At 40.8% G+C, this 23,846-nt stretch overlaps 1 protein-coding gene across 1 annotated transcript; it reads left to right on the forward strand.

Moving 5' to 3' along the window:
* The first annotated feature begins 2,547 nt into the window (after positions 1 to 2,547).
* LOC121820826 (cytochrome P450 4A12B) lies at positions 2,548 to 19,224 on the forward strand. Its single transcript, XM_042271620.2, has 12 exons — positions 2,548 to 2,823; positions 4,535 to 4,676; positions 5,267 to 5,311; positions 5,755 to 5,882; positions 12,827 to 12,951; positions 13,309 to 13,463; positions 13,885 to 13,991; positions 14,086 to 14,276; positions 14,378 to 14,511; positions 15,383 to 15,447; positions 15,595 to 15,671; positions 18,332 to 19,224. The coding sequence occupies exons 1-12, from the start codon at positions 2,635 to 2,637 to the stop codon at positions 18,498 to 18,500; spliced, it is 1,527 nt and encodes a 508-aa protein (XP_042127554.2). The 5' UTR covers positions 2,548 to 2,634; the 3' UTR covers positions 18,501 to 19,224.
* Positions 19,225 to 23,846: the final 4,622 nt, after the last annotated feature.

Below are 23,846 nucleotides of genomic sequence, written 5' to 3' on the forward strand. Positions count from 1 at the left end.
CATTTGTTTAACCAGGAAAATATGTGTTACATTTGTTTAATTATGTAAAGATGTGTTTTATTTTTGTTTTTAGCTTGCCTGCCTAAGGCACCTGATTGGTCTAATAAAAAGCGGAATGGCCAATAGCTATGCAGTAGAGGGATAGGCAGGGCTGATGGGCAGAGAGAATAAATAGGAGGAGGAATCTGGGCTCAAGAAGAGAGATGGAAAGAGAGAATGAAGGAGAATGAGAGAGAGAGAGAGAGAGAGAGAGAGAGAGAGAGAGAGAGAGAGAGAGAGAGAGAGAGAGAGTCACAGGGCCAGCCAGACACAGAGTAGGACATACAGAATGAAACAAAGGTAAAAAGCCTGAGGCAAAACATAGATGAAGAGAAGCAGGTTAAATTAAGTTATAAGAACTAGTGGGACAAGCATAAGATAAGTCTAAGCATCCATGACTAATAATAAGTCCCTGTGTCATGATTTTGGAGCTGGTTGGTGGCCCAAAAGAAAGCTTGCTACAGAATAATCCTTGGCTTTCTACTTTAGATTGAGATGTTTACATTTTTAATGTTATTTTATAGGGTAGTTAGGAGAGAAAACTAGTAAAAGATGATCATTACTTTGAACAAAGTATGTGCAGTTCATGTTAGCAATTATGAGCCTGAGATCAAAGAACTCAAGATGGAAAATGACCTCAGAATCAGGGAGTGTTGGATGGATTAAGGTATACATAGATGCATGGGTTCTAACAGAGCTCAGGGAAGAAGGAAGACAACTATCAAATATAGGGCAATGAAGGATGTGTGTTAGGAAATGTATTTGGGTGTGTGAAGAAGCAGGCTAAGTTGCAGTCTCAGGAGAGATGGCTTCTATAGAATTCTTACTGAAATATCTTTTGCTTTTGAACTTTCCTTGTTGACCTTAGAAAATCATGAAAAAGTGAGAGTGAAGGTCCTGAATATAAACATTTTCATTCCATGCTCTGCCTGACTTCATTGGTGACTGTCCCTTTACCTGGGTGATTTTTTCTCTCCTTTATCTCTAATCTGTTTCAGTTTTTCCCTTCTGTGGTAGATATTTGTGTGGTGATATTTTATTTGTGCTTTAATAAATAAAGCTTACTTGGAGATCAGAGGAAAAAGCCAGCCACAACACAGAAGTCATTCAACATTAGCACATGCCTTTAATCCTATTACTTGGCAAGCAGGATCTCTGTGTGTTCAAGGCCACACTGGAAACAAAGCCAGGTGTGGTGGCACATGCCTTAAATTTCAAAAGCAGTTAACCATGGAGGTCTGGAGGTCTGTACAGACAAGAAGTAACAGAGCTGGGTAGGAAGAGGAAGTAATATAGCTGAACAGAGAGAGCAAATCAGATGGCAGAACAGCAAGGCATATAGACGTGGGTAGACAGGAAGTAACTTGCATTTGGAAGCTGCAGAGTTGGTGAGGTAAGGTTAGCTGTGGCTTTCCCTATTTCCCTGTTTTCTCTAAGGCTTTCACCCCTATATTTGGCTCTGTGTTTTTTATTTAATAAGATCATTTAGAAATTCATCTACATTTGTGATGATTTTAATGAGAAATGCCTCCCTTAGGTTCAGGTTTTGAAAACGTGGTCTGTACCTGGTGGTGCAGTTTGGGGAGGTGGTGAAGCCCTGCTGGGAAAATCCATCATTAGTTGTGACCTTTGAGAATTCAGAGCTTCACCCCTTCCAATTCTCTCTTTCTGCTTTCTGCTTGTAGTTGAAGATATGAGTTCTCAGCTTCTTGCTCTAGCCACCATGCCTCCCTGCTGTGATGGATACATATCCCCCAGGAACCATAAGTCCAAATGGATCCTCTTTCTGTAAGTTGCCTTGATCACTATGTTTCATCATAACAACAGCAGAGTAACTAACACAACACTTCTTCCTCCAATACAACGTTATCAAATTTTATTGCACCACTACTGTGAGTTTAATAAAAATTTGTGAAATTTGTTTAATGATGAAAAAACAGTGTACCTTATTAGATGTCTAGAATGGGATTATGATCTCACATTGTAAATGAAGACACTGAGCTCAGAGAGGTTAAATTGCTGACTGCATGTGTAATGAGGTTGACCTGGGTCTTAAACTTCCTGAGTCTAAGTTCAATACACTGTTCACCAACACAGTCACTGTGGGTTGTAACTGGATGGTGAACGTGACAAGATCAGGGGAATATTTCAGAGGAGGCTGGCACAGACAGCTCTGACATCCAGTAGGAAACCCTATAACATGCTTGCAATGGCAACTGACCTCTTTGTCATAATTTTTTTTCATTCCTAAAATCTTGGAAATAAAACAAACGGCCACTTCTAATGAGCTTGTTTGGTAAACTAGACCATGAACTCCTTGAAGCCAGCTTTCACCTGCTCGGTTGGTAGCTCTTTCACAAATGTTTGTGAGCTATGTGGATAAAATGACACATATCCACTGTCACCTGATATGCTTCTCATTTCACTGTTTTCCAAAGTAGGTTGTTCATGCTGATCAACTCTGGTCTTGAAATCAAGCTCTGATCACACCCATTTCCCTCCCATAAGTAGGTGGGGCAGTCTTCCTGGGGCTTGAAGACACAAGAGTGTTCAGTGAAAGTGAGAGACAGTCAGTGATCCAGAAGCTGTTGTATCATGAGTGTCTCTGCGCTGAGCCCCACTGCATTCCCAGGAAGCATCTCTGGCTTCCTCCAAGTAGCCTCTGTGCTCAGCCTGCTCCTGCTGCTCTTCAAGGCAGTCCAGTGTTACCTGCGCAGGCGATGGCTACTCAAAGCCACCCAGCAGTTTCCATCCCCACCTTCTCACTGGTTCTTTGGGCACAAGGTATGAAGGGAAGGGAAAGGTGGGTGGGAGAGCATGGAGGATGGTGTCTCAGAGACTGGCCATCAGATTTACAGAACAGAGCTTGCTATAAAACAAGCACAGGTCCTTCATGGGCCACTCTGCTCAAGATGGGACACACATCAAGTTGGGCTCACTTTAGCAACAGGGGCTCCCTGCTCAAAAGAGCCTGGTTTTATTTCTCTGCTGCACACTCCTTCCTCATGTAGATCTATCATCTGTTCTGAGAGCCCTGGACTTGGAGGTTGTGGTTGGTCCTACCTAAGCCTTTTGCTTTCCAGGTTGAGTAACTTCTGTAACTAGAGTTAGAACTGAGGTTATGGGGCTAGCTTCTGGGGAGTACAGCTTCACCTAACAGGACTACAGCATCTGGCTCAGATCAAGGGAGAGAGCAAAGGTCTAAAAGACAGCACTAAAAGGCAATCAAGCTGGGCTCCAATCCCAGTTTCTGTTGTAACCTCGGACCTGTTACCAGAAAGCTGTACTTTGGCCAGGCGGTGGTGGCGCATGCCTTTAATTCCAGCACTGGGGAGGCAGAGGCAGGCAGATCTCTGTGAGTTCGTAGGCCAGCCTGGACTACAGAGTGAGTTCCAGGAAAGGTGCAAAGCTACACAGAGAAACCCTGTCTGAAAAAACAAAACAAAACAAAGCAAACAAACAAACAAAAAACTGGACTTTTTGGTGGTTCCTTGCCCCGGTTTCTCTTCATCCTCAGCTTCTAGCACAGAGCTTGTCTGAGAACAGGGCTATTGGTGTGGTAGAATCTGTCCTGTGCATGGTAACAACAGGCAGGAATTTCAGGGGGTGCCAAGTGTGCTAAAGGGACTCACTTTGCTATTGGGCGAAGCAACTGATCATGTAAGCTTACCTAAGACTGAAAGAGCTGCCTGGATAAATGATTTCTAGGTTTAAATCCTAAGGGTCAGGAAAGTTGTTTTGCAGATGTGAAGGCCATTGCTAGAGATGTTCTATTATTCAAAGTCATTTATTTATGGGCTTTCCTCCTGCATACCCATGTTCCATGCTGCTAAGCACACTGTACCTCAGAGACCAATCAAGGGCCTGGCACAAGTCTTCCAGAAAGGAGATTTTTTTAAAAAGCACTTCGGGGGCTGGGGAGAGCCTCTCTCAGCTCCAGGGGAACAGGCACAGAACTAGGCAAAAGGTTGCAGGGAGAGTCTTGTGACAACGGTTACATATTGACCACATTTAAGAGGAGACAGAGTACTTGAAATAAGAGCTAGAACTGAGGTTATGGGGCTAGCTTCTGGAAAGTACAGCTTCACCTAACAGGACTACAGCACCTGGCTCAGATCAAGGGAGAGAGCAAAGGTCTAAAAGACAGCACTAAAAGACAATCGAGCTGGATTCCAATCCCAGACTCTGTTGAATTGTCCTCACCATGTCCCTGAGGTTGTTCTGCCCTTTATTTAGGACCAAGAACTAAAACAAGAGATGATTTCTTTTTATTTTACTCTTGAGGTTTTGTTAGTTAGTTCATTTTTTTGTTTTTTGTTTGTTTGTGTTTTGACAATATCTTGCAAGGTATCCCAGGCTGGCCTGGAACTCACTATGTAGCCTATATTGACTGTATACCAACCAGAGATCCTCTGGCTGCAGCCTTCCAAGTGTTGTCTTGAGATTACAAACACAAGTCATCACATGGGGCACAAAATATTTCTATTGATATCAGATCCCCAAGGACCAGGAGCTTCAAGATATTCTAACACGGACAAAGAATTTCCCAAGTGCCTGCCCACAGTGGTTGTGGGGGACCAAGCTTCGCTTCCAAGTGTATGACCCCGACTACATGAAGGTGATTCTGGGAAGATCAGGTGAGGGTGAAACTCCATCACCACCATAGATCTTCCATTCTGCGTTTATATCCGGGCCTGTGAAGTTACAGGAATAAATGACAATTTAGTTACTAATGCTTAAATAGTACCTTGTGCGTGGTCAGCAATACTTAATTAATACTGTCTTGGTACTTAGCACTGCAACATTAAAATAGTTGTATGAGTTCAATTTATTTATTTTTTGAACTGTTATAAATAAAAATAAATTTCATATCTATAGTTACTTGGGTTTGAATCTTCTAATTGCTCTATTTTGTATCATGGATGACTAAGCTACTAGAAACTGCAGTTAACCACAAGGTTGTCTTATTCCTTGGGGTTGGGGATATAATAATCTCTGCTTCTCGATAACTCACTATTCTAATCCCAGAGATGTTTAGCTTCTGATGTAGGGAGGTTGCCTCCCTAAGCCAAACTGTCAAGAAGGGGATGGCAGACAGTGGGAAGTAGCATGAGGCACTGCCAACAGACAGTTATCAAGATTTTATGGTTCTCTCTAGTCTTATCTGCAGCCATTTCAGACTGCTTCATCTTTCTTTGTTTCCAATTAATTCTTCATTTTTTTTCAGATCCCAAAGCTAATCGTTCCTACAGATTTCTAGCTCCTTGGATTGGTATGTATAGCCATATTAAAAACCAACTGTGGTCACTCTCCACTTGGGTTTGCTAAGAACTGTATCAACTCATTGAGAACAATGGGAGATGAGTCACTACCTTCAAGATATATCCTTTACTTGTAATTTAATTTCTCTTCTAACCAGACATTAACCTCTTCCTTGTGTTTCCATATCTTCTATTTACCAACATTCGTAGTCTGACATATATGTCCTCCTTTATCCTTCTCTCACTGTTTAAAATCTTTGTCTTGTAGCTATCATGATCACATTGTAAGTACCAGGGCAACTGGGGAAAACATATTACTGAAAAGTACTAGTCTTTTTCCATTCTTATTTGTCTTCCTGTTTCTCCAAGATCTCCAACGTTTGTCTCTCCAAATTGCCCCTAGTCTTCCAATACCATTGCTCATACACTCATTCACACAACCATCTCTGTCCAGGGTATGGTTTGCTTCTGATGAATGGAGAGAAATGGTTCCAGCACCGACGAATGTTGACCCCAGCTTTCCACTATGATATCCTGAAGACTTATGTGAGAATCATGGCAGATTCTGTTCATATAATGCTGGTGAGTCTTCTCTCTGTGTGCCTCTCTCCTGCATCTCTTTCACTCTCATGTCCACATACCCACTCATAGCACATGCTCAGATTCTACTCTTTAACGTAGAAACCATCAGACACAGTCATATGGAATAACACTCAATTAATTATGTAAAATAGGTTCCTCAAAAGTCAATGCCACAGAGAGGATCCAGATTCGGGGAGGAGAGAAGAGGAGAGGAGGCCACATTCTCACAGCTAAACTAGATGTACCATCATACCCCATATGACTCTAAATTTCTGACTTCATAGTGCTCATTGAACTTTTGATGAATGAAAAAGAGTTTAGATCAAGTTGATCCCCATTAGGAAGACATGTGTAGGCCCATGGGCTTTCTTTTCCTTGACTATTTTATTACCATATTTGAGTTTCCATTAGTTCTTTCAAATTTCATTCATCTGTCAGAAAAATGAAGGGTTCCCTGGGGTCCTCTTCATCAAATGAAAGGTTGTAACTGATTTACAAAATTCAAAGTGAAAATATGTTTAATCTTATAATTTTCCTCTGAGAAGTAGGTATTAGACTATAAATATTTTTCACACTTAGTTTTCTAAAAGATGTCTATATTAGCTATTTCTGTTGTTGATGAGATTAAAGAAAGACCTGAGAAGAAGCTGTCAAAGAGAGGGAGGGTTTATTTTGGCTCACACTTCAGAGGATACAGTTCATTGTGGTGGAGAAAGAATGAATAGTTGTTTCATGATCCCAATCAGAAACAGAGAAAGAGGAATACCAACTCTTCCTTGACTTTCTCCTTTTTCCCCTTCTATTTAATCTAAAATCCTAACCCATAGAATGGTGATGTTCTCATTCATGGAAGTTCTTACCTTAATTCAATTCTACAAATGCCTACACAGAGACACTCAAAAGCATGCCTCAATGATGTCCTTGGTCTGTCTTTCTTTCTTTCTTTCTTTCTTTCTTTCTTTCTTTCTTTCTTTCTTTCTTTCTTTCTTTCTTTCTTTCTTTTGGGGGGGACCTAAAATGTATTTACTTATTTTTATTATATTTTTATTATTTAAAGCAATTTAAAATTTAAATATATTTTAATAAATTTCTTCCTATCCCCTAAGTCCTTCCAGATCCTATCCACCTCCCACCCATCCAACTTCAAATTATTTCTCTAAAATCAAACAAAAATCCAATACAACAACAACAAAAACAAAAAACCAAAACCAAAAAAAACAAAATAAAACACTACCCAAAAAGAAAAAAAATCAAACTGTAACCAAATAAAAGCACACACACAAAAGACTGTGGATTCTATTATATGTTGGTCACATGAGACCTGCTCTGGAGTGGTTGATATACCCAGTATCAATCCACTGAAGAAAACTGATTTTCCCTCTCCCAGAAGGTATAAATGACAGTTGTTAACCTGTACCCTGTGGCTATGTTTTCATTCATTTATTCATTTATTTTTAAAAATACAGCAAAATAAAATATGATAAGCTAAAACAAAAAATGTCACACAGAAGGTGAACAAAACAAACCAACAGAAGAAAGGGGACTCAAGAGAAGGCACAAGAATCAGAGACCCACTCATTCACACACTCAGGAATCTCATAAAAACACTTTACTGGAAGCCATACTAAATAATCAGAGGACCTAGTGAAGACCCAGGAAGTCCCAGTGCATGCTGCTTCAGTGTCTGTGAGTTCATATTAGCTCTGCCCACGCTGATTTAGAGGGCCTTTTTTGTTGGTGTACTCCATCCCATCTGGCTCTTACACTTTTTCTGCTTCTTCTTCTATGGGGTATCCTGAGCTCTGAGGAGAGGGATTTTATGGAGAAATTCTATTTAAGGGTAAGTGTTTCAAGGTTTCTCACTCTGCATAATGTCTGGCTATAGGTCTCTATATTTGTTCCCATCTGCTGATGGAGAAAGCTGCTCTAAAAATGGCTGAACAAGGCACTCATCTATGAGTGAATAGAATATCATGAGGAGTCATTTTATCACTAAGGATTATCCAATCTCAGGTTCTTGGTCACTCAAGAAGTGTTGAGTATGGCTTCTGTCTAGTGGATAGGCCTTAAGTCAAATAAGACATTGTTTGGTTATGCCCACAACCTTTGTGCCACCATTACCCTAGCATATCTTGCAGGCACTATGCCATTGTAAGTAAAAAGTTTGTGACTGTCTTGTGTCTTGGTGTTTATGTTTCTCTTCTGATAACATGTGGAGTATTTTCCTCTACCAAAGATGCTAGAATATAGGGGTGAAGTCTCTATGTAGGCACCAGCTCTACATTTCTGTGTTCAATGAGTTGTGTAGGTATTGTCTTTAACAATTGGGCCTTGCTGTCAGTTTGTAGAGAGCAAACTCCAGTCTTGGCAATAGCCCAGGTTGTTTGGGCCTGTGGGCCGCTTTGGCCAGCAACTTAGATGTAACCAACCTCAGTACTGAAAGCCTGGTTTGGTGGCAAGAGATGGCCAGTTGGGACTCAGTCTCCCTCATTATTTGGCAATTTCATTTAGATCACCTTAATATACATATATGGAATTTTCTGCTGCATTAGGTTTCCATACTACTCTTCAAATGTCCCTCAATTTTAGTTATCTCTCCTTGTATTTCCTCCCACAACCCTCGCTTCTCTATCCCTCCCCACTTAATCTTCCCATTCCAGCCCCAACCCCTTTACTCATATTTATCTATTCTATTTCTCTTTTCTAACAAGATCTAGTTCCCTTTAGTCTGTTACTCTATACCTATCCTCTATGGTTCTATGGATTGTAGCTTGATTATTATTGACTTTATAGCTAATATACTCATATAAGAGAATATATGCCACATTTGTCTTTCTGAGTCTGGAATACCTCACTTGGGATGATTTTTTTCTAATTCCATCCATTTGCCTGATTTTAGTGGAATTGCTTTGGCTTTCTCTCCATTAAGTTGATGTTGGCCATGGGTTTGCTGTAAACAGCATTTATTATGTTGAAGTATGTCCCTTGTGTCCCTAATCTCTCCAGAACTTTTATCATGAAGAGATTGGATTTTGTCAAAGACCTTTCCTGAATCTAATGAGATGATCATGTGGTTTTTGCCTTTCAGTCTGTTTATATGGTGAATTATATTTATTGATTTTCATTTATTGAACAATTCCTGCATCTCTGGGATGAAGTTTACTTGATCATTGTGCATGATCTTTTTGATGTGTTCTTGGATTAAGTTTGCAAGTATTTTATTGTGTATTTTTGCATCTATGTTCATAAGGGAAACTTGTCTGTAATTTTATTTCCTTGTGTCTCTATGTGGTTTGGGTATAAGGATAAATAACTGTGACTTTGTAAAATAAATTGGGCAATGTTCCTTCTGTTTCTACTTTGTGGAATAATTTGAGGAGTATTGGGATTAACTGTGTTTTGAAAGTCTGTCATAATTCTGTGCTAAAACTAAGTGGGCTTAGGATTTTTTTTTGAGGGGGTTAGGAGACTTATAATGACTGCTTCTAATTCACTAGGGGTTATAGTTCTGTTTAAATTGCTTATATGATCTTGATTTAACTTTGATAAGTAGTATGTATTGAGAAAATTATCCATTTCTTTTAGATTTTCCAATCTGGTGGAGTATATGTTTTTAAAGTATATTCTTATTCTTTGGACCTCCTCGGTGTCTGTTGCTATGTCCCCCTTTTCATTTCTAATTTTGTTAATTTGCATCTTCTCTCTCTGCCTTTTGTTAATTTGGATAAGAGTTTGTCAATCTTATTGATTTTCTCAAAGAACCACCTTTTTTTTTTTTTTTTTTTTTTGGTTTTTCGAGACAGGGTTTCTCTGTGTAGCTTTGTGCCTTTCCTGCAGCTCACTTGGTAGCCCAGGCTGGCCTTGAACTCACAGAGATCTGCCTGCCTCTGCCTCCCGAGTGCTGGGATAAAGGCGTGTGCCACCACCACCCGGCTTTGTTTCCATTTTATTGATTTAAGCTCTAAGTTTGATTATTTCTTGCTGCCTACTCCTTTTGAGTATGATATTTTGTCTTTGTTCTAGAGCTTTCCAGTGTGTTGTTAAGTTACTAGTATGAGATCTTGCCAATTTTTTATGTAGGCACTTAGTACTGTGAACTTGCCTCTTAGAACAACTTTTACCGTGTCCCATGAATTTGGGTATATTTTGTGTTAATTTTCACTCAATTCTAGAAAGTCTTTGATTTCTTTCTCAATTTCTGTCTTGACACACTTTTCATTCAGTAGAAAATTGTTCAGTTTCGTTGAGTGTGTAAGCTTTCTGTTGTTTCTGTTGTTAATATCCAGCTTTAACCTATGATGGTTGGATAAGATACAGGGTGTTGTTTAGATTTTCTTGTATCTGTTGGGACTTGCTTTGTATCTGAATATGGTCAACTTGGAGAAAGTTCCAGGAGCTGCTGAGATGAAGGTCTATTCTTTTGTATTTGGGTGAAATGTTCTGTAAATATCTGTTAGATCCATTTGGTTTATATCATCAGTTAGTTCCGGCATTTTTCTGTTTGGTTTTTGTCTGGATGTCCATTGGTGAGAGTCAGGTATTGAACTCTCTTACTATCAATATGTAAGGGTCAATATGTGATTTAAACTGTAGTAGGGTTTCTTTTGCACATTTGAGTACCCTTGTGTTTGGGACATAGATGTTAACAATTGCAATGTCACCTTGGTGGACTTTTTTCTCTGATGATGTTGTAGTGCCCTTCCCTATAACTTCTGATTAGTTTTGGTTTGAAATTTGTTTGTCAGATATTAAAATGGCTGCACCAACTTGTTTCTTAGATGTATTTGTTCGGAATATCTTTTTCCAACCCTTTACCCTGAGATGATGCCTTTCCTTAATGTTAAAGTTTGTTTCTTGGATGGAGCAGAAGTATGGATCCTGTTTTTGCATCATTCTGTTAGTCTTTTTATTGAGGAATTTAGACAGTGATGTTGAGCGATATCAATGACCTATGATTTTTTTTTTATTCCTGTTACTTCGTTGCTGCTCCTGATGCTGCTGGTGGTGGTGGTGTGGGTGGCGTGTCTGTTTCTCCTGTTTTGATTTTGCTGGTCTGTGATTGTTTATTCCCTGTGGGTTTTTTTTTTTTTTTTTTTGATGTAGTTAACCTCTTTAGTTTGGAGTTTACCTTCTAGCACTTTCTATAAGGCTGGATTTGCAGAAAGATATTGCTTAAATTTTTTTTTTATCATGGAATGTCTTATTTTCTTCATCTGTGGTGATTGAAAGTTTTGCTAGACATAGTATTCTGGGCTGGAATTCTTGGTCTCTTAGAGTCTGCAGCACATCTTTCCAGGCTCTTCTGGGTTTTAGAGTCTCCATTGAAAAGTCTGCCTTTGTATGTTACTTGGTCTTCCCTTTAATAAGCTTTAATAATCTTTCTTTGTTCAGTATGTTTACTGTTTTGATTATTATGTACTGAGGGGGTTTTCTTTTCCAGTCCAGCCTATTTGATGTTATGTATGTTTCTTGAGCCTTGACAGGCATCTCGCTTTTTAGGTTAGAGAATTTTTCTTCTATGATTTTGTTGAAAATATTGTCTATGACTTTGACCAACATTTTTCTCCTTCCTCTATTCCTATTATTCTTAGATTTGATCTTTTTGTAGTGTCCCAGATTTCCTGGATGTTTTATGCCAAAGAATTTTTAGATTTAACATTTTCTTTGAACTGATGTATCCATTTCTTCTATTGTGTCTTCAGTGCCTAAGTGTGTCTTTCTTCTACCTTTTGTATTTCATTGGTGAATGTAGAACCTCCCTGGTTCCTGTTCAAATTCCTAAACTTTTCTTTTCCAGACTTCTCTCAGTCTAGGTTTTCTGTAGTAATTCTACTTCCATTTTTGGGACTTGATTTATTTTGTACATTTCCTCCCATTGTTCATTTGTGTTTTCATAGATTTCTTTAAGGGATTTATTTGTTTCCTTTTAAGGAATCAAATCATATTCATAAAGGCTGTTTTAAGGTCTTTTACTTGTGCTTCAACTATATTGGAAAATTCAAGGCCTGCTGTGATAGGGTTGCTGGGCTCTAGTGAGACATATTGTCCTGGCTGTTGTTGTTGACTGTGTTTTTACTCTGGTGTCTAGGCTTCTGGGATTGGGAAGATTATAATTCTAGGTGCTATTATCTGGTTTTGGTTTTGTTGAGTAGGTGTTTTGTTCCTTAGTTTCTGTTTCCTCTGTGGTTCTTAGGAGTGTGTGGTGGCTGTGGTTTGCCTGTAGGAAAATCTTCTGGGTCCTGATAGGTGTGGGCACTGGGGGTTCCAGGTAAAATTGGTTTCTGGGTATTGGGACTTGGGAATGGTGATGAGCTGGGGATTATGGAGGGGTTTCACAAGAGGGCGTGGGAAGCAGGTGTTTCACCAGGATCTGCTTAGTTAGCCCCCTGGGAATGGGGGCAGAGAGTGAGGAGAGGCCACAGCAGTATGTCTACTTAAGAGTTGGGCATGACACTAGGCGATTGGACTTGGAGGAATAGAGGAAGGGGCAAAGATCTGCAGCTAGCCCAATTGCTTCCCTGGTTAGAGTAGCTAGTGGGTTCCCGGGTAGTACCTGCTGGGGTTGGGGGCTGGGATAAAACTAGAGTTGGGAAGGGAGTTTAGGAGTGGAAGAGCTATGGGGTCCACTGGAGATGGAGGAAGGGAAGAAGGGAAGCTGCAGGAGATGTTCTGTTGCAGAGCTGGGGGATTAATTTGGAGGAGCAGAAGGAAAGTAAAAGTCCACAATTAGCCTACCTGCTTCCTTAGCTGGAATATCCTGTGAGTTACCAGGGAGTCCCCTTTTGGTGTTTCTTAATCCAACCAAGCTGACAATGGAAATCAGCCATCACATCATCTGGTACAGGGAGTCAGAAAAATGGTATCTGGAGTGCAGGAAATGAGTCTGGTCTAGTCAGCACCAGCCTTCTTGGAGAGCTGGGGTCAGATCTCTAATTCCATTACAGGATAAATGGGAACAGATTGTTGGCCAGGATTCCACCCTGGAGATCTTTCAACACATCTCCTTGATGACCTTGGATACCATCATGAAGTGTGCCTTCAGCCATGAGGGCAGTGTCCAGCTGGATAGGTGTGTAATATCCCTGAAATATAGGGTCTTTGGTCTTGACAACTAGTGTGGCCTTACCCAAGAAGCAGATGGAATGCATTAGATACTAACAACAACAAAACACAAGATCTTCCCTTATACAGTAAGAAATTAGGCCAAGCTCTAACTCTAGATCAGACACCACCATGCCTCAGATGCACCATGGATTCCTAGAAAGATGGAAGCCTGAATGGCCATGCTATCTTCTGAAGACATGGTGGTTACAAGAGTATAAGACAGAAACAACATGAGTTCTAGTGTTATCCCTGTCCAAATTAAGGGAATTACCACTCTGTCTCTGGGTCATATCTCCTCATTGTCACTATGTTGTGTTCACAGAAAATACCAGTCCTACATCCAAGCAATTGAGGATCTGAACCATCTCATTTTTTCCCGTGGGAGGAACATGTTTCACCAGAGTGACACCATCTACAGCATGTCCTCTAATGGCCGCCAGGCCAACAATGCCTACCGACTTGCCCATGATCACACAGGTTCTGTTTCTTTCTTTTCTCTCCCCTCTTTTATCAGGCTCAGCCTAAAGAGGCTAGGCATGATATCTGAGGCAGATCCAGGTTCTTTGGTCCTGAGGGATGTAAGATGAATTCATGTTGGGTACTTTCCTAATTCAAGGAAGCTAAGACATAGAGTGCTGGATGCCATGCAGTGGTTACCTGGGGTATCACATTGGTGGTATTAAATGAAATCCATCCCATCAGCATTGAAAAAGATCCTCAGCTGTTATCCCAAGGGGCAGCCTGATCTCTATCAGATGTGCTAGACTCTCACACCTTACCCAACCCTTGACCATATTTATCCTGGCCTCTAGGGGGAATAGAGTTTGAGAAAGAGGGTGCATGGGCCTCTTGGGAGCTCTGCTCTTATCTCTGCCTGGTAACTACTGTCCTTGGATAGACCAAGTGATCAAATCAAGGAAGGCTCAGCTTCAGGATGAGGGAGAGCTGGAGAAGATTAAGAAGAAAAGGCGATTGGATTTCCTGGACATCCTCCTGTTTGCCAGAGTGAGTGTGTGAAACTTGATCAAAGGCTTGAGACTTGACCTAGAATCACAGATTGAGGAACAAACATTGCTCTCTCATCTGTGGCCTTTTCCAGATGGAAAATGGAAGCAACTTATCTGATAAAGACCTTCGTGCTGAGGTAGATACGTTCATGTTTGAAGGCCATGACACCACAGCCAGTGCTGTCTCCTGGATCTTCTATGCTTTGGCTACACAACCTGAACACCAGAAGAGATGCAGGGAGGAGGTGCAGAGTCTTCTAGGAGGTGGAGCTTCCATCACCTGGTGAGTGGGGAGTTCAGGATAGAAGAGATTCCTGCCTTCTGGTAATGGGGAGCTCCTGGTCATCCTAGCTCTGTGTGACTTTTAGATTGGCCTCATTTCAGGGACCACCTGGACCAGATGCCTTACACTACCATGTGCATCAAGGAGGCCTTGAGGCTCTACCCACCTGTACCAAGTGTGAGCAGAGATCTCAGCACACCTGTCACCTTCCCGGATGGACGCTCTTTGCCCAAAGGTATGAGCTTTGCAGATCAACTCAGCCAGGCAAAGAAGAATGGGAATTCCATGTTTCTTTGGGAGTTCTGAAGTCTCTAATGACTATCCATTCCTTATCAGTAGTGATGAAGGGATTTTTTACTTTAAGTTAGAATGTAGTGTGTGAATTGCTTTACGTAAGTTAGAATTCAGCAAAATCTCAGTAAATAAAAATCAACCTCCATATTGAATTTCAGCCTTTAGGCATTACTTGTTAAATTATTACTTGATTCAAAAGAGAATTAGGTAAGTCCTGGGAAGATGCATTTTTTTCCCTATGGGTGCAGGCAAAGGAGAAAGTTCAGGGACTCCCAAGTCATGGATAAAATGTGTTCCACTGTCTGAGGATACCTCAAGTTGATGGAAGAGTTTAACTGATCATCAGATCTTAGTCCCACATCATGGCAGAAAAATACCCACTGGATCACTTATCATTGGGTGTGATTTCCCCTTCTTTCACACTGAAGCTGTGTAAACAGGAAAAGATAATCAGTCTTGCTGAGAATGCAGAATCTCATCTGACAAATGGGTATACAATAGTGTGTTTTGGAAATTGCTTGTGAATGTTGAGTGTGGCAAAGGCTTGTGGAAGACATTTGATGAAAGAGAGTTATCACTTCACTCAATATAATAGTGATTCTCAAGTGCTTCCTTGTTCTCACACCTAGGTTCATGGCTTTTGGCAACTAGCCTGTGCACAGTGCTTGGCCTGGCCCACCCTATTTCCTATAACAAAATGATGATTTCCAACACGTGTGCCATTTGCATATACATGTTCTCTGCTGAATAAGGGAGCAAGTGCCCTACCCCACCGGCATAACCAGTCTCTCTTTGTACCACTCACTCCACAGGCATCTCAGTCCTGCTCTCCTTTTACGGCCTTCATCACAACCCATCTGTGTGGCCAAATCCAGAGGTAAAAGGGGCAATGGGAGAAGGTCAGGGGAAGGTGTCTCAGGACCAATACCTACTCCTACTCTCACTTCTGGACACTTGGTTCCCTTATGAGTTGAAAGCAGAAGTTTGACTCCTGCCTGACCTGGCCCCGGTATTTTCCCTGCAGGTGTTTGACCCTTCTCGATTTGCAGCCACATCTCCCCGACACAGTCACTCATTCCTGCCCTTCTCAGGAGGACCAAGGTGAAGTGCCCACTGTGTGGAATGTGTAGAGAAAAGGGTCGTCTCTGGATATATATCTAGTCTTTGTGATTCCCTAGGTTCCTACATGATGTCTTCAGGTGTTTATGGGTGGGATACATTTTCTGTGCCCTACTGAGTTGGTATTTAAGGAGACAACATGGGTTTTGGGCAGACTACTTTTCCCAAAAGTCATATCAATTTGTGTTAGTGTATGTATCAAACTTCAGTTTGGGTGACATTTTCACCATTTCTAGAATATGAATCTTCATACTTAGGTTCTCCCATGTAAACTGACTCTCAGGCATTTTTTCCTCATCTGTGAGATCTCTTAAAGGATGAATATATGTCCCCAACATTCTCCACCCATTCCAGAACTTCTGTTTAATTCCCCAATCAGTCACAACAATGAGTATCGAAAGATTTTCATGTTTTTAGAATTACATTGAAGCCATGTCTGGAAAAGTACAGAGCCCACTGTGGTAGGATGGACACCAATGAATCTTCTCCTCCACAATTTTGATTTCTAACCCAACAAAAATTTTCACTGCATAGGATTTGGCACAGAGAAAAATAACTTGAATAAATGCTTTTGTATGTGAATTTAGCTAATTTAAAAAATAAAATGCATTAGAATTTTAAAAGGTGAATATTTTAAATAGTAGTTGAGCAATATGATACTCCCCTGTTAATGACCTCATCATTGATCCCTGAGAGGAACTGTTCATCCCTAGGTAAACTCATTCTAGATAAACAATATGCTTACAGCCTGTTCTGTGAAAATTGATTCAGTGTGGCAGAGGTCACAACAAAGAGTATAAAAAGATTTTCATGTTTTTAGAACTTCATTGAAGCCATGTTTGGAAAAGTACAGAGCCCACTGTGGTAGGATGGACACCAACAAATCTTCTCCTCCACAATTTTGATTTCTAACCCAACACTAACAAACATCCCTGAAATAGCTGTTGAGTTTAAAAGTTATAGTCCAGAGAGCTGCTGCAACAATAAATAAAGACTGGAGTACTAATTCTATTTTGGAATGTGAATTACCCAGCAAGTAATGAAGAAAAGGAAGGCTTTTCTGTGTCCACAATTCTGTGACCTCTGCCATGCTGAATCAATTTTCACAGAACAGGCTGTAAGCTTATTGTTTATCTAGAATGAGTTTACCTAGGGGAGAACAGTTCCTCTCAGGGATCAATGATGAGGTCATTAAGGGGAGTACCAGGTTGCTCAACTACTATTTAAAATATTCACCTTTTGTATATTCTAATGCATTTTATTTTTTAAATTAGCTAAATTTACACACAAAAGCATTTATTCAAGTTATTTTTCTCTGTCAAGTCCTATGCTGTGACAGAAACATGGAGACATAGGGTTCTGTCTCTGCTTCATCAACAAGAACAGAAAGCTAGTCTACAGAATCATCCACCCCTGTGTGAAATAGACATTTCTTTCTTCTTTGATACTTTCATTTCCTCACTGAGAAGTTAATAGAATGACCCACATTGCTGGCACTGTCCTAGGCCCTGGACTATGCTGTGACCTTGGTGCCTAGTGTCCAAGAAAGAAACAGCCAGGCAGAAGGATAAGGACTAAGCTGCTCATTGTTCTGAGCCTTGAGCATGTGGAGGGGGGGGGGCGATTCTCCTTGGCCTCTACAACATTTGCTGAGACAGAAAGTAAGGGCTGGCAGGTAAGAGTTGAGGCACAGCCACTCACAGGAATGTGGCTGCATCTGAGACATCTAGACATTATGCTACCAGATTGAAAGGATGGGAGGGTCAATATGAAGAGAAGGGATTGGGAGACCAGTGCAGTCTAGGACAGGAAACTGAAGGCAGCACACAGGGACATCCCTGGGATAGAATTAGAGAGCAGAGACTGAGAAGGAGCAGGAGCCTGACCACTGAGTGGGAGGCAGGTAGTCAGGAGCTTGAGGCTCCCCAACCTGGTATGTTCTCCAGGAACTTCTCCATCAGCATCCAACTCCATGTTAGGATTTTAGAGACTTTTCCCCTGAACAGTAATTCTCAAGAGTGTGATCCATCCCTCCCCATGTTGCCTTGTTCAATGGAATCCACACTGGGGGAATCAGAAACTCTTAATGAGGGAGTCAACTAGCCAAAGACTAGCTGATTCCTTGCATCTCAAAGTAGGATTAGAAAAGAGGGCTATTTGCGAAAGATTAAGACAGCAAGAATCTCGGGCAGTGGTGGCACACACCTTTAAGCCCAACACTTGGGAGGTAGAGCCAGGTGGATCTCAGTGAGTTCAAGGCCAGCCTAGTCTACAGAGCAAGATCCAGGACAGCCACCAAAACCACACAGAGAAACCTGTCTCAAAAAAAAAAAAAAAAAAAAGAAAAGAAAAGAAAAGAAAAAGAAAAAAAAAGACAGCAAGAATCAGGGACCAGGGCAGAGGCATACATATGTGGCCTGTAAGGAAGGGGGTCAGGCTGAATCCCATGAAAGAGTGCCCTGAAAGCCCAGTTCTATGCTAGGGCCAAAAGGACAATGCCTGCACAGCTCAGAACAGAACCTGAGGCCACTACTCCCCCCCTCCCGACCCCCCCCCCCGAGACAGGGTTTCTCTGTAAAGCTTTGTGCCTTTCCTGGATCTCTCTCTGTAGACCATAATTTTACTATCTTTTTCTGACCCAGGAACTGCATTGGGAAACAGTTTGCCATGAATGAGCTGAAGGTGGCGGTTGCCCTGACCCTGCTCCGCTTTGAGCTGCTGCCAGATCCCACCAGGATCCCAGTTCCCATACCAAGACTGGTGCTAAAGTCCAAGAATGGGATTCATCTCTGTCTCAAAAAGCTCCAATAATCTTCTCAGGACAAAGACAGCTCCAATGGCATTTTGCCTACCATTTTGTCTTCCTGTCACTCACTCTTGTCCCCAGCCCACCTGTTCACATCCCTTTCTTTCCTCCCTCCTTGATTTTCCCCTTCTGAGTGCTTCCTGTCTCCTTGTCTGTCAGTATTTCTCTCTCACCTTCTTCCAGGATCCTCACCTATTTTTCTCTCTAACTGTCCCCTACCTGAATGCATGTCTGACCTTCCACCTACTAATCTCCGTGACTTCCACCCCACCTGCTCTTCTGGGTCTTTCTTTCCTTTCTGCTGTTTGTGTACCCTTGAATGAGCTTTATACTGATGCCATAAATGATTACAACAGAAGTATGTGCTCTTATGGTTCTAAATATCAGACATTTTACATGATTTTGCTGGGATCAAGCTAAGATTTTCAGTGCCATGCTAGGCCCTTGGCTATTGCGATGCCTTTTCATTTCCTTTTCCATGTCTCCAGATCATCTCTCCATCTTTCCAATGTGTATGCTCATTTTATGCATTCCATACCATACTGGCCATGCTCATAGTTCTACCAAGATTAGGACATGCATGTCAGAAGATCTATTGTTCAACCAACCCAACACAGTCCCTCATCTATCCATCTATATCTCTCCTTCAAAGTCTCCATCTACCAGCTTATTTTTAAAGCATGCTTCACTATCTTTTTTCCTCCCTGCAATAAAGTTCACAAGGTGGCATGTTGTTCCTATGCTTTTTGAAGGAGAGGGAAGGAAAGAGAGAGAGACTAAGGGAGGGGGAGATTTTAGGACATGACAGCTCCTTTTTGGGACCAGGGAAGGAGGTGGCATCTGCTCTCTGGTATCATGGATTCCCTCCAGACTGACAAGATGGATCCCACATGCTCCAGGAGGAGGCCTCACCTATGTGACATCTGATACCTACACTTGCTCCTGTAAGGTTCTCATGTGACTGAGCTTAGACAATGGGCTCTTGTCTGTGAGCACAGAGGAAGAAACACACCTCTTGTGAAAAATATATCAGGTCTCCAGGCTATTAGAAGATTAATATCACTCACTAATCAGGCCTCTAGTCTATTCAAGGATTAACATCCCTCACGCTTGATTCCTCAGAAGAGTACCAAGTCAGAGCCTGATTTGACCTGAGCAAGAAAGGTTTCAGGTTTGGTCAGTCATGTGAGCCTTGGGAACCTTGCTCTTCACAATACTAAAACAGTGTGTAGCTTAACCATGCCATCTGCCAGCTTGCCTCACATTAGTGTTTGGAAGTTCTTCAGAAGGCTTAATGAATGAACAGCTGCCCCATGAGGGGTGAAAAGAGCTTAAAAGGGAAAATCTCAAGCAGGTCCTTGTAGCTGAAGTTTTTCTGTGTCCCACCTGGCCCATGGTCGGGACAAATCTCTCCCACTTATATCCTCCAAGTAAACACACAGGCTTATATTAATTAAAACTGTATGGCCATGGCTCAAGCCTTTTGCTAGCTAGCTTTTATATCTTAAATTAGCCCATAACTATTCATCTATGTATCGCCACATGTTCCGTGGCTTTACCTGCGTCCCATTACATGTTGCTCCTGGGTGGCTCACTAGCATCTCCCCTGCCTTCTTCCTGTCTCTCTCTTTGAATTTCTTACCTGCCTCAAAGCTGCCTTGCCATAGGCCAAATGGCTTTATTTATCAACCAATCAGAGAACACATATTTACAACGTACAGAAAGATATTCCCCCATCAGGTCCTCCTATACATGATTCCTTGGTGACCCTCTGCCTCCTGCTCTGTCAACCCTAAAATAGATAGGACATCATTAATCCTGCCTGTATCTGATTACTACCTGAGTGTTGTTGCTTATGACCCTGGGGATCGTTGCCTACACACATCATCCATACACTTGCATTAAGTTCACTGGGATGTTGCCCCTGCTTCTAGCACCTCATTTGAATTTGAACTTGCTTCTCTTGTTTCTTATAAACACAAGTTCCCTATTTTTACAAACTATTTCTAGGTCAAAACCCTGGATGCCATAGAGAGAACTCTCTGAGGCCTTCTGCTTGGGATATAATGTCATTTTCTACTTCCCTGAGTGGGTTTCACCCCACTGTACTACCTTCAGACAGGGCCTTGCTCCCAGTTCCTTGGCTTTTCAGGTAGCTACATTAGTTCAGCTATGTTCTGAGACAGAACAGAAAAGTTTTTAAAGCACTCTGAAAACTGTATAGAACCATAGAAAGAGTCCAAGTAGTCAGAGAACCTTGAGCAAGTAGAGCAAAGTTGGTAGAATTATAATAACTCAGATTAAAGTGTACTACAAAGACCCATAAGCAAAAGAACATAAGATGAGATCCATTATCTAGACAAAATGGAACAGAACTCAGAACTCAGGAGCAAAGTCACACATTTACAATCAATTGAGGTTTTTTGTTTGTTTGTTTGTTTGTTTTGTTTTTTTCCAAAGGCAGTAGGAATGAATATGCTGAAGAATGGAAATCTCTTCAATGAATGGTGCTGTGGAAGCTGATGTCCAACTAGACCTATACATCTCAACATGTAACTACTACAACAGAATATAGTAAAGAGACTTCAGGACATTGGGCTAGACAGGATTTTTGGGATATTCTCTAATAGCACAGTCAGCAAATGTTAAACTAGACTAATGAGTATATTTAACTAAATTAGCTTCTGCACAGCAGAGGAAATAACCAATCGACACACAAAGCAGAAACAATGTGTTCCAGCTATTCATCCAATAAATTAACAGAATATGCAGGAAACTGAGCAGCAAAAACCAACAAAAAAACCTTATTTTACAATGGACCCAAATTAGAAATTCCTCAAACAAGAATGTACAAAGGGAAACAGATGTGCAAAAAAATGTTCAACATCACGAATCATTAGGGAAATGCAAATAACAACTGTAGACAAATTTCTAAATGGTCTTATTAAATAAAAAACACAGAGCCAGATATAGGGGTGAAAACTTGAGAGATCAGGAAAATAGGGAAAGCCACAGCTAACCTTACCTCACCAACTCGGCAGCTTCCAAATACGAGATACTTCCTGTTTATCCATACCTATATGCCTTGCTGTTCTGCCATCTGATTTGCTCTCTGTCCAGCTATATCACTTCCTCTTCCTGCCCAGCTCTGTCACTTCCTGTCTGTCTGGACAGACCTCCAGACCTCCATGGTTTACTAGAGCTGGAATTTAGGGTGTGTACCACCACACCTGGCTGTTTCCAGTGTGGCCTTGAACTCACAGAGATCTAGACAAATATCTGCCTGCCTAAGACGTGTGCTATCAATTCCTGACTTCTTTGTTTACTTATAATGGCTGGCCTTTTCCTCTGATCTCCAGACAAGCTTTATTTATTAAAGCACAAATAAAATTTCACCACATTTCCTTTTTTATCTAGTAAAAATGTTATGACTAATATAAGAAAAACTATATACAATTAGTACAATAACTATATATAATATATATAAGCAATAAATACATCAACAACGTCTAGTCCATTTGTATTTTACAAATTCAGAGAAAATATTCCATTATCTATCCTATCTTGGTGAGTCCAAAATGTACCTAATTCACTTTCTACCCTATCTTGTATCACCAACAGAAAACTATCTTATGATGCCTTTCAAACTTATACACTTAACACCTCTTAGTGAGTTTCTTTTCTGAATTTCTTAACAAGGAAAACTATAACTACAACTATCTAATCTTCAACTCCCTCAGACATCCAAGAAGGAAATAATATTACTTAGTAAAACAGGAAGTGCAAACAAGTGACTTCCAAAAAATGTGAGTTATGACAGAAACAGCCAGCTTCCTAGACAGTCACCCAAGGTTTCTCTGCAATATTGGGGCATCATTTTGGCTTGCAGGCTTAGCATATCTGACAGACTCATTTGTGAAGCAGGATGTATGCAAAGCCTACAGCTCGACCCCACATTCAGTGCGAGTATTCCATGTACCAGATAAACTTGAATTCTGCCAGAGTCATGTCATGATGCAGGATTTTAAATTTTGGAAATTGCTGGTATTTTTGAAAATCGGCTTCCCATTCTTCTTGGCTTGTGGGTGGCTTCATCTCAGCATCCCATTCTTCTCAGCTTGAGGTTGGCTTCATCTCCTTTATTAAATGCCAGTCTACCATTGAGAGGCCAGACTCCGTCAGCCTAGTTACTCCTCCCAGGATAACTGTTCTAGCTACTGTTCCACTGCACATCTGGAGCCATTGGCCCACTGCCTTTTCAGCTGCCTTCGAAGGAAGGGGCACTGTACCTTTTTTGGATTGCAAAGCCACTTCAGCAATGGTGCCATATTTTCCTGGCCTCAGAGGATGCCTGTTGCCAAAGCTGCAACCACACTTGTCTTGGCAAGGATTGGCAGCCCCCCTTGTGTGTGTGTGTGTGTGTGTGTGTGTGTGTGTGTGTGTGTGTGTGTGTATCCTGCTTGTCCATTTTGGACAGCATACTGTCAGCAGTCAATACGAGGGCACTTTCTTGCCCAGTGGCTAACTTTTGCCACAATGAAAGTTAACTCTATATGCATTTTCTTCAGTGCCCATATCTTCTCTGAAGTAGATTAGTGCTGCCAGGAACAGAAATGTCTCATAGTCATAAAAAAATCTGTATTATTAAAACATCTTAAATGCCATATTCTATAGATCTCTGAAGGTTTTGAAGATGACTTGTCTATCTAAAATATATCTCTGCTTGACCTTGAAAACATACCTAATATGACTACAAGTTTGATTGTAATGTCTAACTTTCATTTCTTTATATCCTAATAGTTGGTAATAACAACATTCAAGGATTAGCAAATTGCATTACATTATTAAATGAACTGTATAGGTACAATATACTGAACAAGAGTAGAAATATACGTACAGTATTTTCTAACAAAATCAATCTAAAATCTGTATCAATATACATAATTTGTATATAATATACAAAAATCCAATCCCGGTTAAAATATTTAAAACTAGTAGTTGCTTTCCAAAAAGTAGATTCAATAATCTACCTTTTTATCTATATCATACCTGAATCCTCTCTTTTTTTTCTTTTCAGAGTAGATTCAATAATTTACCTCTTGTCTACATTGTCTTTTTTCTTTTCCTTTTTTTCAAACAAGAACCTTAACTCTAACCTCCTTTGTTTAGTCTTTTCCCTGACCATTAACAATAATAACTTGTAACTAACCACCCTAATGACAATTATCCAAAAACCACTGAAATACCAAAATCCATCCACCCCACCTCTTGAGAATGTGGGCATCATGTTCTTAAAATTGCTTCCTGCTGTTTGGGGGTAAAGGCATCTTTAGGGGATCTGAAAAGAAAAA

This window comes from Peromyscus maniculatus, chromosome 2 (assembly GCF_049852395.1).
Source record: "Peromyscus maniculatus bairdii isolate BWxNUB_F1_BW_parent chromosome 2, HU_Pman_BW_mat_3.1, whole genome shotgun sequence".
Classification (NCBI taxonomy): Eukaryota; Metazoa; Chordata; class Mammalia; order Rodentia; family Cricetidae; genus Peromyscus; species Peromyscus maniculatus.

Coding starts and splice junctions, on each gene's coding strand:
- LOC121820826 (XM_042271620.2), top strand. CDS start 2,635: ATGAGTGTCTCTGCGCTGAGCCCCACTGCATTCCCAGGAAGCATCTCT. Junction 5,312..5,754: donor ATTTCTAGCTCCTTGGATTG/GTATGTATAGCC, acceptor ATCTCTGTCCAG/GGTATGGTTTGCTTCTGATG. Junction 12,952..13,308: donor GGCAGTGTCCAGCTGGATAG/GTGTGTAATATC, acceptor TTGTGTTCACAG/AAAATACCAGTCCTACATCC.